Below are 17,183 nucleotides of genomic sequence, written 5' to 3' on the forward strand. Positions count from 1 at the left end.
AATGTCATTTTTCTGAACCTAGTTTGAACCTGATTATTCACAGAAAGTTTTAAAACCGTTGTTTATCCTTCAGTTTGGTTTAATTCAGTTTTCACAATTGATGGTTTGAACTCATTATAGGTTTTAATTTAACTATATTTTTATTTTTGCTTTCATTGTTAAACAAAATACATATTATTTTTAATCTGTTTTGCTTTTGTTACGCAGCATCACTTCTGAAGTGAGTTTTTCTCTTTTGCATTTCAATTTTTGATTACAAATTATATGAACTGATTGAAGCATATCGATGCTTCTTCTTCGTTTATATTATTTTTATAGATTTTTTTAAGCTTAAAATTGTTACAGAAAGTTTTACTTCCAATATCTTTGATCGATAATATTATCAATAAAACCAACGCTAATGTTAGGTAACTATTATTTGGGGAATATTATCTTAGCAATTGTTATTTTATCTTTTATTCTGTAATCAGGTTTTCAGGTGAGTTTTCAGTTATCAAAAGTCAACAATATTTGTGTTAGTTTAAAACTCTTCTCATTAGCGCTCCCTGCTGGAAATAAAATGCAAAACTTTTCTGGTATTTCTCACCTGCAGCTTCTTATTGATCATTCAGCAGTGATAACAAAAAATTAGTTCGTGATGGTATGTGTAGTGTACTCACACTTTACATGCATAAACTATCTGATATTATTAAGTAATAATGATTTAATTTGCATCTCAATTGAATTGAATTCTATTTTATTTTATTTATAGACGTCACAACAAAAGTCACCTCATTGCGCTGTTAATTAAGCAATAACACCAGAAAAACAGTGAACTTCATATCCGGGTGTAACTACTCGTTAGTTACGATATGTGTGCGCATGTTTGTCAAACAGAAAATATTCACAAACATAAAACTGGTGAATAATACTGAAGACAATACAAAGCAGGAGTCTTTTAACTTTTAATAGACTGCATCAAATGACATGTGGCTCTTCATATACTGAACAAATAATTTTTAAATAATAGTAAAATAAAAATAATATTTATAAAGATACTTAAATGAACTTTAGTTAACTTTAATGAGCAGCTGTTGTGTGAAAATGTTTTAAACCCTCATGAAAATTAAAATGCTACTTAGTTTTTAAAATAAACGTTTTAATTACTGTCACCAGATTATCATCAGACCTCCTCACTGATGTTTTATTTGTTGGACTGTTTGGAGAGACAGCAGAGTCACAACGCTTAAAAATGCATCACGAACGGTTTAAACCCGGAAATCATCAAATAGTTTGGGACATAAGTCGCCTTGTTTTAATCTTTGCCTTCATCTAAACTTTAATGTTTATTATTAGGTATTGAAGAGATAAACAGACGATTTAATTATCTGTATAATATAATCGATTGTTTCTAAACATTGACATTTTCTACTAGGATCCATTACAACTAAATGTTTAGCGTACAGGAACTTTCAGGGGAGCAAACAGTCCGTCCATTTGTCTTTCAAATTCCATAAATCTGACATAGAAAAAGACAAAAATATAACAGTCAAACTGACCTGCCGCTAGCCCATGTATTTCCAGGAGAAGAAAGAAGATGAAAGCCTTCATTGTGACCATAAACATCCAAACATTTAACAGACTTTATGCGTTCGCTTGTCCAGAAAAAGCTAAAATGGAGAACCAGGAGAAACGTCACCATTAGCCTCGATCAGAGCCAATAGGGATTTACTCTGAGAGTAAACGTCACTTAAATCAACGAAACTGAAAGTAAAATATCTCATATGAACCAGTTTATCACGAAGGGAAGTTTAGTTTCATCTGGTCTTTATAAATTTTTATGTTATGACAGGTGTAGTTCATGTTATGTCGCGTATACACTGTATAATTTATTTTCTATTCAGTGGATAAAACCTTGTTAAGTTTCTCAGTGGAGTGATTTGTATTCATTTTAAACGCACACACATACACTGACACTCATCCCCCCTCCCTTTCCAAACGCCTTCGATGCTTGTCCCCTCCCGGTGCAGATGGCGGGTCGACTGGACCAGCGCAGACATGCTGAGGTAGGATGGATTCCCAGAACACCGGCTCCTCGTCAGCCCGGGCTAGTAATCAGGTCGTGACAAGTAAGCGCTTTTGCTTCCCCGTACACTGGCACTCATCTCTACTCTCCTTTTTCCGTAGACCGTTCGAGCACTTCCTCACGGCGCCAGAATTGTGTTGTTTGTGTCACCTTTGTTTGTGTAACCCCCTGCACTGTGTCCAAAACATGTCTGTGTGTTCTGCTCCCATGGTCCACCCGCATCGTGTCATAACAAAGAGACAACTCATTTTAAATTGTATTTTTGAGAAATTTGTTACTAGCAGCTTCTCACAAACAAACATTTGCTGAAGTTGTTGAAGTGGACTGAAAATCAGTGGCAACAGGAACGGAAACAAACAAGGTAAAGTACTGAGAACAGTAACTAACAGGTAACTGACAAGGTCACGACAGAAGTACAGCACAGGAATCCTGAGTTTGTCTGAGTGACTTTCCAAGAGAGTTTTCCCTGGAGAGAGAGACTATCTGTGGATCTGTTTGTGCTGGCACCCTGGACAGCTAGCAATCATTCCTTTTGTTTGTAACCCTGTTTTGCCTTCACCGTAAATAAACACAATGTCACTGAACCTTTGAGTCTCACACTCTTGAGTCCAATCCTTTCCAGTGTCCATGACAGTTTAATCGATTAACTGAGAAATTGCAGAAAAAACAGGAACCTGTAAATATTTGGAGTTTAGTTGGATGAAATACTTTCATTATGATTTAATCATCAAACCTGCTGTTGATTAATTTTCCTTTGACCATCTAACTGAGTATTTGGTTCAAGACTAAGCCACTGTGGTCAAGGCAAGTTAATAGCATCTAAACAAGAGTTCGGAGTCGGACTGTGATCTAAATGATAAATTTTCAATGTAGTGCAAAAACAAACAAAAAAACATTAACAGCACGTGTCAGTAAAAACATCAACAAACCTCCGGTTTGGTTGAAGCGCTGCTTTAAATTATTAATGGAGGGAAAAACGCAGTGTTCCTCTCCCAGTGCTGTGTATCTGCTGCATCGTTCATCCACTGCTGTTTGGGTTCAGCTCTCCTGGTGCTGCTGTCATAACGAATCATCTGAACTTCATCAATCATCCCTGTGGACTCGGGGTCCGTGAGCAGTGTGGGCTATTATTATTATTATTATTAGGTGTGTGTTTCATCTGCACTGCTACTGTTCTCTGTCCACATTTGTATGTAGGCAGGTGTGTGTGTGTGTGTGTGTGTGTTTGTGCATGTGTTTTCTGTGGCCAAGTCACAGCTGTTTTGGTAGCTCTCGTGACTTTAATAGCAACGCCATAAACGACACTGGGACAGCTCTGTCTTAACGTGGCGACTCCGTTTATTGCCAAACTGCAACATACAATACATGGCCCAACCGCCAGAGGGTGCTGCCTTAACTATTGGATAAATCCTTACCATAACATCCCCCTTTCTGAGTACATTATAACCATAATGTTTCCTGTGCTAATCCACATTTATGTCAACACTACATTCACTGCAACTTAACTTGTAGCTGAATATTTCAATGCTGTTACATTAACTTTTATTCTGTAACGGACATTTATTGTTTCCACTTTATAACAATTATTTTATTTAACTGGGTGAACTTATCCAACTATGAAGGTGGGGTAGACTTCCCAATCCTTCCGCTGAGTGAGGGGATTATTCTGCCCCTGGCTGGTCACTCAGGTGCTCGAGAGTACCTACTACCTACTTCAAAGTCTTTAAGGTACCTCGGTGGGTTTCTGTCTCTGGTGGGATATCTTTTTTCAGTAATCCGGTCATACGGTGGTGTAAGACACTGCTGTGCCTGGTTCGAAACCGGGCTGCTGCTGTCTTCTGGTATGACAGGGATTTGCTGTTCTGTCGGTTCCGTCTTGGTCTCTTTTAGTGTGATGAGATGGCTCCTGTTTCGACGTAGAAGTCCTCTCGGGGTCTCAACAAGGTAAGAACGCGGCGTCTCTGCTCTGCCTGATATAGTTCCATTTGTTTTCATGTCTGTGATCCAGACTTGATCTCCTGGGTGTAGTCCTGTGAGGTCTTGTGCTCTGTGCCTGTTGTTGAACCATTTCCACTGTTTTTCTCTCTCCTTCCCTTCTCTCTCTCTCAGTTTAGTGATGTTTGTCCAGCCTGGGTTGAGGCAGGATGGAAGTATGGGAACTGTGGTACGAAGTTTCCTCCCCATCAGAAGCTCTTTACTGTTCTCACTGCTCTTTCAGCCTCACCATTGCTCTGAGGGAATCTCGGGCTGGAAGTGGTGTGGGCAAAGTCCCACTCTGAAGCAAACTTTTGGAAGTGTTCTGAGGAGAATTGTGGACCATTATCCGACCTTAACTCTGTTGGAATGCCGTGGCGTGCGAATATGGACTTTAAGTGGTCAATCACTGCTGCTGATGTGGTAGAGGACAGCTTAGCTATTTCTATGTATCATGAGAAATAGTCCACTGCAACCAAATACTGGCTGTTACTCCACTCAAAAAGATCAGCACCAACTAACTCCCACGGCCGTGTAGGAAACTCAGTTGGCATGAGTGTTTCTCTGGGTTGCTGTCTCACCTTTGCACACGTCTCACATTCTGCTACCAGCTGTTGTAGTTGAGAGCTCAGTCCTGGCCACCATACCGACTGCTTGGCTCGTTCCCTGGACTTTACAATGCCCTGGTGACCTGTGTGCAGTCGTGTCAAAACATCTTTTTGTAATATTTTTGGAATAACTATACGCATACCTTTTTTTTTTTTTTCATATTTTTATTGAGAGACAAGTGTACAGTGGTTTACAATGACAATACAATCTGTTCCCCTCACATATTTTTTTAGTTTTTCTTACATGAACAGATACGATAACACACACACACACACACACACACACACACACACACACACACACACACACACACACACCCACACACACGCTTAAATAAACAAACAAAACAAAACCTAATAAGAAACCCAAAACAAACACAAACAACAAACCCCGAAACACACAAAAAAAAAAAAAAAAAAAGGGGGGGGAAGAGATATGATATTAATCAGCAGGTAGAGCGTTTAATGACTTGCAATAGTCTACGAAGGGGCCCCAGATACGATAAAATTCTCTGTATTTGCCCTTCGCCACAAGGCCTATCTTTTGCAATTTAAGAAATGACATCACATCTCTAAACCAAAAAGAAACTGAAGGTGGCTTTGAAGATTTCCAAAGGAGTAAGATGCAACGTCTAGCCAAAAGTGATGTAAAGGCTAAAATTTGGAAATGTGTAGGGTCGGTTAGACCAGTGTTGACTGGAAGCCCAAAAACAGCTAGAAAAGGGTCCATGCAGATTTGGGTTCCAAGAGCCTTGGAAAGAATAACTGAATACTGACTCCAGAAGCCATGGAGTCTTGGGCACAGAAAGAACATATGGCCTAGGTCACATGGGGTGGCATGACATCTCTCACACTGATCCATCACTTGTGGGTAAATCTCAGACAGACGAGACTTTGAATAGTAAACCCTGTACAACACCTTGAACTGGATAAGTTGTAACCTGGCACAGGACGTACTATAACAGACATTGGATACTGCTTTCTCCCATTGCTGATCCGAAAAAGTACTCCTAACTCCCGCTCCCAAGCCCCCCTAATTTTAGCAACTGAATGGAGATTTAAATCCATAAGTTGTTTATATATTAAAGATATAATTGACTTCTTATTGGGTTTAAGGGATAAGAATTCCTCCCACGGTTGGACATTAGGAAGAAGAGGGTAGGAGGGGAAGAGAGCAGAAGTGCAATGCCGTGCCTGAAAATAACGGAATAGATTGGTAGCCGGAAGATTTGTTTCTGAACACAGGTCTAAAAAAGTTAAGAAAGTACCATCTTTATAGAGATCCTTAAACGTATTAATACCATGATGCTTCCACTGTACATAGGTACCATCAATGAGGCCAGGAGTAAACAGATGGTTCTGCGTGATGGGCATGTGTACTGACGCAGAGATGTACTTAAAATGACTCCTGAGTTGTGACCAGACCCTTAGACTAGACTGTACCACGGGATTTTGGGTGAAATGAGAAGGCTTACGTGGTAGTGGAGAGAACAATAAAGCTTCTAAGGATGAGGAAGTGCACGACAGGCGTTCCAGTTTGCACCACAGCAGTTCTTGAGATTCAAGCCAATGGGTCAATTTGTGAACATGAGAGGACCAATAGTAAAATAAAAAGTTAGGCAAGGCAAGACCACCATCAAATGTCAGTCTCTGTAATAATGATTTCCTCACACTGGGATGTTTCCCTCCCCACAAAAACGATGTAACTAGCTGGTCTAACTTTTTGAAAAAAGCTTTAGGTAAAAATATAGGAATATTCTGAAACAGAAATAACAATCGAGGCAAAATGTTCATCTTTACAGCATTGATCCGACCAATTAGGGACAAAGGTAGCGATTTCCATCTCTGAAAATCTGATTGAATTTGAGTCATTAAAGGGGAGAAATTGGAAGAGTATAGAGAAGACAAAGTACGAGTCACGTTAACTCCCAAATATTTAAAGCCGGCAGGGCTAAGTCTAAAAGGAATGTCAGATTGTTTAAGTGTAAGACTTAAAGAATTTATGGGGAAACATTCACTTTTAAGAAGATTTATTTTGTAACCTGACAGAGAGCCGAACTTGTTTAATAGAGACATACGCATACCTTTTAGGAGAAGTTCATTTTCAACAGTCAGGTCCCCTGCATGCTGGTGGTATGGGAAACATGGACCTGGTATTTTGAGTTTGTCCGGCCAGCCATTCTTGCAGTAGAGTTTGATTTGTTTTAGTGTTTCGTCTTTGTCTTGCTGCTCTCTTATTTGTTGTAGTCTCTCCTCTGTTGCAGGAAGACCTGAAATCACCTGATGTGCATACAGGTTCATTTCGTCTCTTAATGTCTCGTCACAAACAGTTTTTTCTGGTGCTCTGGACAGCACGTCTGCAGTTGCGATGTGTTTGTCTGGGACATGTGAGATGGTGAAAGAGTACCGCATTAATCTCATTCTCAGTCTTTGTACTCGTGGTGGCAGTTCGTCTAAGTTCTTGGAGCCCAAAAGTGGTACTAAAGGCTTGTGATCTGTCTCAACATGGAACTCAATGCCTATAAGAAAATCAGAGAATCGCTCACATGCCCAGGTTATGGCTAACGCTTCCTTCTCTATTTGAGCGTACCTCTGTTCCGTGGGGGTTAATGCTCTTGAAGCGAAGGCCACTGGTTTGGTTGCGTCATCCTCTTGTTTCTGAAGTAGCACCGCTCCTAGTCCATAGGAGGATGCATCAGCTGATACTGTCGTTTGTGCTTTGGGGTTGTAGAGTGCCAAGTTCGGTGGTTTACTCAGTTCTGCCTTAATGTTGTCAAACGCTGTTTGTTGAGCCTCACTCCAACACCACATGTTTTTGGTACTGAGTAGTTCTCTCAACGGCTGTGTTTTCTCTGCTAAGTGGGGAAGGTACTTGCCTAGATGATTAACCATTCCTAGGAATCGTCTCACTCCACCCACATCGGTGGGTGCCTCCATGTTGCTGACCGCTTTCACTTTTTCTGGGTCTGCTTTGACTCCTGTAGTGTCAATGATCTGTCCGAGGAACTTGATTGATGTCTTTGCAAACTCACATTTCTCGCTTTTCAATGTCAAGCCTGCTTTTGTGAGCCGTTCCAGGACTGCGATCAGTCTCTTGTCGTGCTGGGTTTGTGTGTCAGCATAAACCAGAATGTCATCCATCTGGCAGACGACTCCTTCCAGCCCCTCTAAAAGCTGAGACATTCGTTTTTGGAAGTGTTCGGGGGCCGAAGATATGCCAAAACAAAGTCTATTAAAACAGAACCTTCCGAATGGCGTGATGAAGGTTGTGAGAAGAGCTGACTGTTTGGACAAAGGTATTTGCCAAAACCCTGAGTTAGCGTCGAGTTTTGAGAACAACTTTGCGCCCTCTAGCTGTCCTAGGGTGTGCTCAACTGATGGCAACATGTGTCTTTCTCTTTTCACAGAATTATTTAGTTTGGTCAAGTCCACGCACACATGCACTTCATCTCTGTTTGGTTTAGGTACTGGAACCATTCCTGCACACCAGTCGGTAGGCTGCTCTACTCTGGAGATTACACCTAACTCTTCCATACGAGCAAGCTCTCTTTTGACTTTGGGTAACAGGGGAAGCAGGACTCTTCTTGGAGTTGACAGGGCAAACGGTTTGGCGTCTGCTTTAAGCTCAATTTTGTATTCCCCCGCCATCCGGCCTAACCCACTGAATAGTGTTGGAAACTGCTGCTTCACTGTTTCTACTGAAGTGAGTGACACAGTTTCTATTCTAGCCACTAACCCGAGTGCTACGCTCGCTATGCGGCTTAGTAATCCTTGTGTCAGGTCTGCTACTACATACACAGGCTGTACTGTAGCTTTGCTTGGAGTGCTCAAGTTAGCAGTAAATTTCCCTCTAACTGTTAATGGAGACATTCCCACCCCATATAGTTTCAGATCTGTGGGTTGCAGCTGCGGTTTTTGTGCTAGAGTGTTGTACTCTTTTTCAGGCAAGACGGTTACGTCCGCTCCTGTATCAATTTTTAGCCAGCAGTCTGCATTGTTAACTTTTACTTTAGTCAACCACGCATCCTCTGTTCTATCTGAGGCTACTGTTCCCAGAAATGCTATTTCTCTTTCTTCTCTGTTACCACCCGCTGCACGTATTTCTCCCACTGCCCCAGACCTACATACTCTTGCGTAGTGACCTTTCTTTTTGCACTGATTGCAGAGTACCTCTCTGGCTGGGCACTGGTGTTTGCTGTGAAAGGGTGTCTTTCCACATCGGTTGCATTGGCTTTTCACATTCCTCTCCGTGGTTTGTGGTACAGTCTTTCGTGGTTTGAAGTGTTTCGTTTTTGCTTTAACGATGTCCACGTTGCAAAGATTCTCCTGCTTGAAGTTGTTTTTAAGAAGATCCTGTTGTTTCTTAACAAGTTCACTTTGGCGAATCCGTATCACTGCTTTTTCTAATGTGAGCTCCGCATCCATTTGTAGTTGCTCCGAGAGTCTCTTGTCTCTTATTCCGACAACGAGTCTGTCTCTTATCATTTCGCTGTGTAGCTGCCCGTAGCCGCAATGCTCTGCCAAGGTGTATAGAGATGTAATAAACCCGTCTGCGGTTTCGCCTGCTTCTTGCTGCCTTTGGTTGAATTTTGCTCGTTCAAAGATAACGTTTCTTCTGACGACAAAGTGTGCTTCAAGTTTGTCTTTGAGAATGTGGTACTCACTCGCCTCCTCGTCGTTTAGGTTCAGTGAAGTGATCACATCTTCCGCTTCATCACCCATTGTATATATCAGAGTGTTAACCTGGTTTTCGTCCGATTGTAGCTCGAGTCCGGATGCTATCCTGAACCTGTCGAAGCGTCGGATCCATTTCGGCCACTCTTCCGGCTTTGAAAAGTCGAACTTCGGCGGCGGTGATACTTGGAAGGCTGCTGGCGCGGCTGCCATGCTGCTAGTCGCGAGATGCTAGTTAGCGTTTGTTAATTTGTTAGCTTAGCTCTTACTGTGGCTGTTAATGCAAACTTGCAGGGCGAGTTCTCTCCGGTGAGGAAGTTTCCGTGTTCCGTTATGTTCTTCTTCTCTCCCGAGCACTTCTGACACCATGTTTTGGTAGCTCTCGTGACTTTAATAGCAACGCCATAAACGACACTGGGACAGCTCTGTCTTAACGTGGCGACTCCGTTTATTGCCAAACTGCAACATACAATACATGGCCCAACCGCCAGAGGGTGCTGCCTTAACTATTGGATAAATCCTTACCATAACAACAGCCACCTTCAGGCCTGGTGGGTGTGGCCCTGCTAGGGGACTGGCCACACCCGAAGTCCTTGCCACACACCTGCTGCTGATCTGGGCTCGTCGGGGGAGCAATTTAGGAGAGTGATGGAGCTTCCACTGGTGTGGGATTATTGTGTTAGACTTCATGTCAGTCTTCTAGTTTAGTTTAAAAGTCAGTGAGTGTATGTCTGCTGGGATTCAGTGTTTTAACGGCTGTCTCTATTGTTTTCCTCAGGAGGAGAAGAAGAAGACACGACATGGGAGTAAAGGGCAAGCACGGGGATTTATTGTCATTTTCGCACTGTAAATAAACGCACCACTTGCAGTGAAGAGTCCAGCGTTCTGGGTCCTCCTTTCCCCCACATCCCCACGGCTTGCCCTGGCAAACCGTGACAATCCCAAGTGTAGAAATACTTCATAGAGTGGGTCACTGTAAGAAATATTTAATGTAGTGAGAAACAGCTTTAAAAATCAGCACATTTTCAAAATAAAAAAACTATACCCACATAGCCATAGCTGGACTGGCCATCGGGCATACCGGGCATTTGCCCGGTGGGCCGCTGGCGATTTTTTGTTTTTATGGGCCGATGGATTTTTTTTTTTTAGGAAGGGTATATATAATGAAAGGTGTTGGATTGGCCAATTGGTCATGATCGACTCTGGGCTGGACCAATTACAGCCGAGGAGGCTGGATGCACCCGCCCCCTTGTTTAGCAATCACGTGATTTTCGCGCATTGCATGCCGGGAACTCGTGGCAAAACAATCCAAGTACCGCATCAAATGCAAGCGTTTGCAGCACCGCAAAACGTTCATTCTCCGGTTCCAATACCTTCTTGTTTTTTCTTTGCCGCACAAAAAAGGAATGTACAAAACAAAAGGAGAACAATGCCGGTCCATACAAAGACAGACTCGACGAAAAGACAAAGAAAAATACGAGGAAAAAATCAAAGGAGTGAAAGGGTCAGACCCTTACGAGCACCCAGAGTGGACAAAAGACGTCAGCGTGCTGCTCAACTTTCACCACGCTCAAATTTATAATTATAAGGTTCTTGGAGTGAGTGCATACACTCGTGAAGTTTAGTAACTTCAGATCACTGCAACAAGCCCAGGTACAGTTTACCGACAGATGGGTGCAGGACCTTGAAATGCACCGTGTAGAACGAAAGACCATCGTACATATCATAAGTTTACCAGTCTCACAAATCGTCCTCATAAATACACATTCGTTAACCGTTTATTAATAGGACCTTTGAGCTCAACGGTAATTAATTAGTAGTGGAAATAATTTCTGGTAGCATCACAGAAATGTAGCAGTGACAATAATATTGTATGCTGTAATCGCACTGGGCAATTAGTGATACAAAAAAACTGTTTTATCCTGTGAATAAAAGTATATGTTTTTGTCAATGTACCATAATAACAGAAGCGAAACGCAATATTGTGTCAGGATAATTTACTATTTATGCACAATAAATAAAGGAGCATAGCGCGACAATTTCTGTTCAGCGCCAGACTTGCTTGTAACCTATATCACCAATTATGTTAAGAAAAATGACGCATTAACTACAACAAAACTCTGACCTTTGTGGGAATGCTTGGAGCAGACTAACATGTGAGCTGGAGTGTTCTGAGACGTTATATTTGGTATATCCAGACCATCCGTCGGCTCTTACTTCGGAAACATGGCTTAAAAAATTTCTCTTCAGCGACGTAATCCGATAAAAAAAAAAACGATCTCTTTACCCGTCGGCTTCCCGTGGCTGTCATGCGACCAGCTATTGCAGTTAATAATACAACAGCTTCTTGGCATTTTTTGGGTTTCTTTTTATCGCTAGTACCTCTTGCCACAAGTTCCCAGAATCCTTTGCGGTTTTACCCCTGAATGACGTCACATTTTCAATCTTTATCCTGGTGGGCCGGTCTCTAGTCAAAATGCCCGGGCCGATTTTTTGTCCCAGTCCAGCCCTGCACATAGCAAGCAGGTCTGGCCCGGATCTGGTGTGAAGCCGGCACTGCTGGCTGACTTCTGGCATGATAAGACGTATGTCATCCAGGTATGGGCCAGGCCTGGCATAGATGGCGCTGTTTATGTGATGGCATGCCACATCTGGCCCGATTGTGGTTTGGTGTATGTGGCTCAGGCTCACAGAAAACGGGTCTGGCCCGGATCCGGCATCGAGCTGGCACTTCTGACTGACTGGTGTCATGGCAGGGTGTATGTCAACCAGATGTGGGTCAGGTCTGGCAATGATGGCACTATTTATGTTCCTATTTTCCTATTTTAGTTAGGAGACCCAAATGCCATGTTGCAATACTACACTGCTGTAGTAGCCAACGTTTCAAATACAGGTTTGACAGGTTTGTAGTGTACACTATACAAAACCTAGTGACGGTTTACTCATTTTTGCCAGTGGGTGGCTGTAACTCAGGAGGTAGAGCAGGTCACCTACTGCTCAGAAGGTTAGCGGTTTTATCCCTGGCTCCTCCAGTCTGCGTGTCAAGAGTGTGAATGTAGTTAGGAAGCACTCAGTTTAGAGAAAGCGTGTGGTTGGGTGAATGTGACATGTTGTATAGACCACTTTCAATAATCTGGGAACGTGAAAAGCGTTGTATAAGAATCTGTTCATTCACTGTCTGAACAGAGTTTTGTCATGTTACTTTTGCACTATCATGCACATGTTTTTATTACATGGCTTAATTAAGGTACACATTAGGCTGACATCTGGGGCCAGAGTTGAAACTCTTCTGGGCCAGCAAAGGAGCACCAGTGTGTCTGCAACTGGCCTTGTGCTGGCCCATGTGTGGGCCACCTCTGGCGAACCAGATCTGGGCCACCAAACCGCCGTCATTCTTTGCGGTATGTGGGCCACGTGTAAGCACATTGTGTGGGACAGATCCGGGCCATACCAATTTTGCTATGTGGGTAGTGTCTCCTCTATAAATACAAAAAAAAAGATTTATGAATCAATGTTTTATCTTTTCTGATCATCTTATATTAAAAACTTACATTTTGTAACTACAATATTGTTTTGTAAAAACTGTTGTTTGTAGGTCATTTTGGTTTGGTTATACTTTCATGATGTATCAGTAATGATTTGCAGTCCTTATTATGGCATTAACCTGACCATAGGCTGCCAGTAAAATAATTTTTTTTTAGTATTGTGCAGATTACAACTTACACCATAAAACATTATGAGCAGCTTAAATTTTTCTTCTTCTACAATTAGAAATTTAATTTCAACAAAAATAATTTGTAAACCAACACTCATTTAGGTTTTGATGTTTGTAGCTGTTTGTAGGCTTTCTGCAAACAGCTACAAACAAACATCAGGGACCCAAACCAGCCCTCTCACGGCCTGTTCTCACTCCAGCATCTGGAAAGAGGAGACGGAGCATCAGCTGCAGAACCAGTAGGATGCTTGAAGACTTTGCACTAACAATCCTTATTTTAGATTTGTTATTACTGTATTTTATTTCTTTTACTGATCATTGTAGCGTGGAGGCTGATGAGAAGCAACATTTTGTTGAAGCCTTTGTACTTCTGTAAAAAAACAACAACAACAACAACAACAAAAACAAACAAAGTGCGAAATAAAAATAAACTTTGAATCTTGAATATGTGGAAGCCGAGAGTCTGTTTACAGTAACACCTGAGCCACCTGAGAGCAACACTATCTCTAAAGAACAGTTTCATTTTATGAAGCTTACCTGCAGACACAGACGCTGTCCAGTAAAGAAGCAGCATCATAAACGTCCTCATCTTCAATTCAATTCTCTCAACATAAGAAGAAAAAATTAATACAACCGTTTATTGTTTGAATTTTGCCACAAAATGAAACTACAGCCTCTGAGTCCGCACGCGCAGTGACTCCTCTCTGACCAATAGGAATTCAAAGCTGGATGCGCCTCACCAGTAACCAGGCAAAATGAGAGAACCGAGGTTTATTTATTTACTAATTTATTTTGGAAAGTGAAACGCTTCAGGCAGAAACAAAGAGCTAGTAGCGCGTAATCTGTGATTTTGATCAGAGACCTAAAGTGACGTAATGATTAAAGACACATACCAGTCATGTATATTTGTGTCACAGCTGTTATCACATATTTTCTGAAGTTATTTGTACTTAATCATATTCTTGCTAATGCCATTTTAAAAGTAGTTTAAATTATGCTCATGTTTACACAACTATGCAATTAACCTTGAGTTCCCAGAGCAATCCAGATACAATTATTCATCCACCCACAAATTTAGCTTGCAACCTATTCCACCTGATTTGGGACAAGAGATAAGGTACACCCTAACAGGTCTCGCCCAGAGAGAGAGAAAGAGCAACCATACACTCTCACATCCACACCTATGCTTCATTTAATCACCAGTTAACCTAAAATGCGCGTTTTTGGGATAAAGTCAAAGTGAAAGAAGTGTAAAAGAATTGTTCCACAAACTAGCATCCAACAATATACCAAAGTAAAAACACGTTTTTACAGGTAAAAGTCTTGCAGTCAAAATCACGCTTAAATAAAAGTCACGAAGCACCAAAATAAGTAAAAGATTTATATTTATTATAATTGAAGTTTAAGAGATTATTGATTTGTAAGCAGTATTTATAGTATAAATACTGCTTACAAATAAATTTTAGACAGTGTTATCTGTTTGAGGTCCATTAAATACAGTTCAGCAGTTTAAAGCTTGGCAAACCACAGGGGTCACCACCTCTGTTTAACCTGAGAGTTTGTGACATGAAAGCCTGCACACTGAAAACATGAGAAGAGGTCAAGATCAGATAATGCTGACTCTTTAACTAGAACATACTCAGAGGTGTAATGTGCTTGTAACTGTTGTATTTCATGAGCTTATAATATGATTTAAAGTCTAGAAAAGTCAACAAAGCTGTCAAATATAAAAACCAAAGCAAAAAAGAAAAGATTTTATTTCTAAAATATTGGGATAGACAGACCAGAGAAAAACACGTAGTGATGAAAAACGTATACACTTAATAACTTTGGGTAAGGTTAGACACTAAATGCTGCAATGTGAGGAGAAAGCAGTCAGAGTAAAGGTGCCCGATATTCAGAGATTCTCATATTTTATCTCAGAAAAGCAGCAAAGTAGCCAGTTCAACAGAGGTTGTTTTCAGCATTATAACATGATGACGATGAACTAAAGCTTTAATTATGTAGAGAAAACGAGCAGGTTTTTAAGATGAATTCAGAGAACGTGAAATGTCAAAGAACAAATGAACAAAGTGAGTGATCTCATTTAGCTTCCAGCAACATCACATCTTTTAAATTTGAGATTTGCCTCTTTATCTTTTAATTTACCTCCATATGTAAACTTACAGCTTCTGTCATTCTTTAATTTCTCCTGTCTTTAAAGTGGGAAGAAGTATATTGTGCTTCTGACATGCTTTTCACACCAGAACAAATGAATCCACCTAAAATCAGACAGAGTTATGATGCATTTTGTGTTTTTATTTTGAGAGATTATAAAAACACAACACACCTCAGGTTGTGTTTCTTTGTGACCCTCCTAAACTTAGATTCACACAGCATCACCCTCACACAGATACTGGTGTGTGTATAGTCACTGTGACACACCCAGCTGATGCTCTTCTGGGCTGTGACTTGCAAACAAAGAAATGACATAAGCCTCAACAAATCTTCTGATCATTCACGGTGTTAGAGCGCCGCCACTGGACTCAAACAGCACTCCATCTGTGCCGCTTTCTGAGAAACCACGTGATGACTCTGTTAGGTTTCGTTTTTGTGTTTATGAAGCTGGATCTGGTTTGATTTGCAAGCGTTGGCACACAAACAAAGAGGCTGTTATCTAATTTAAGCGCCAGGTCTTCAAGGCTTTTTGTCTTCCTGGTTTTGCAACATTGCTGCAATGATAAAGAAATGAAGCTAATAATGATTAACATGAGAAAACTTTAGCAATGTAGAACTATGTATGAAAACACATAAACCACAATATTTAAGTATTATTGCCTGAATCCAAGGGTTACAGACATAATATTATACATTTGGAATATAAAAACAATGTTGTATGTTTTGGGATTTTAAGACTTTTTACTAGTTCTGTTTCTCTTGTCCTCGTCTGACATTTTTTAATTTGTTTTTTGAGTAGGATTTGCCACAATATCCAATAAATTTATTTCTCTCTCGCTCTCATTTATAAGATTTGGAGTTTTGAGATGTGAGTCAGCAGCAGAATTCAGTGGGTGGTGGTAATACACCTGACTGTAACAAAGAAGGAAAAGAAATATATCTTTATTGTTTAGACTCCGCCACAGTGAAAATGAAACTGCCGCATGCGCAGTAGCTCCTCTCTGACCAATAGGAATTCAAAGCTGGCTGCATCTTAATAGTAACCAGGCAAAAAAAGGGAACTTAGGTTTTCTTTGGAAAGTGAGACTTATCAGGCAGAATGACCTCAGAAACAAAGAGCTAGTGGTGTGTAGTCTGTGGGCTCTGTGTCTTTAACCACTACGTCACTGTAGGCCGTCTAATCCAAATCATGTATATTTGTGTCACACCAATTATCACATATTTTCTGAAGTTATTTATACTTAATCACATTCTTACTAAATCCATTTTAAAAGTAATTTAAATTATGCTCGTGTTTACACTCATATACAAATAACTTCCCCAAGTAATCCAGATGCAATTATTAATCCACCCACAAATTCATCTGGAAACCTATTCCAGCAAAATCAGCTGGAATAGCTGTGTGTTCTTCTCTTTCTGCAACGTTGCTGCAATGATAAAATAATGAAACGATCAATTCCTAAAATCAGAAATGTTGAATTTTATTTAAAAAACAAAAAAAAACAAATAAAGAGGCAATATTTATGTATTATTGTCTAAACCGAAAGGCTACAGACTGGATATTATGTATTTACATATAAAAATTAAAATATAATGTTGGATTTTAAGACTTTCTGTTAGTTCTGGTAGTCTTTATTAAATAAAGTATGAGTTTACGTGCCAACACATGCCAAAGAACCCAACCCCTCTAAAAGCAGGTGGGCTTCTTTTATACTCTACCTGATTCAGGCGACCATTCTGGAAAGCACAAGTCTATAAAGTGTGGTGTTCCCAAAAGGTTGATTCTGTTCATCTGGATGTAGAGTTTTCAGTGGGAGAAACATTTCGTCACTCATCCAAGTGACTTCTTCAGTCTCAGCTGACTGCAGGTTTCCCCAATCTTATAAACAGTACATTTACACAATAGCTGAAACCAGCCCACTGAATGAACAATGGGCTGTGAGGTCAGTTCCTTCATCATATGCAAATTGTCAAGTCTAGTGTTGGTAAA

The 17,183-nt window shown here is 40.7% G+C and overlaps 1 protein-coding gene across 2 annotated transcripts in view; it reads right to left on the reverse strand.

The window, feature by feature from the left end:
- The window catches only part of LOC113015191 (major histocompatibility complex class I-related gene protein-like), a 74,417-nt gene that overhangs the window by 6,738 nt on the left and 50,496 nt on the right, over positions 1-17,183 (reverse strand). Inside the window, exon 1 of one of the 2 annotated variants that reach the window (XM_026157141.1) lies at positions 1,539-1,667. The exons of the other annotated variant lie outside the window; for it this stretch is intronic. Within the exon in view, the coding sequence (XP_026012926.1) occupies positions 1,539-1,605 (67 nt within the window). The 5' untranslated portion in view covers positions 1,606-1,667. Of the gene's footprint in view, positions 1-1,538; positions 1,668-17,183 lie in introns of those variants that run through there. 2 annotated transcript variants of the gene reach the window in all.

This window comes from Astatotilapia calliptera, chromosome 22 (genome assembly GCF_900246225.1).
Source record: "Astatotilapia calliptera chromosome 22, fAstCal1.2, whole genome shotgun sequence".
Classification (NCBI taxonomy): Eukaryota; Metazoa; Chordata; class Actinopteri; order Cichliformes; family Cichlidae; genus Astatotilapia; species Astatotilapia calliptera.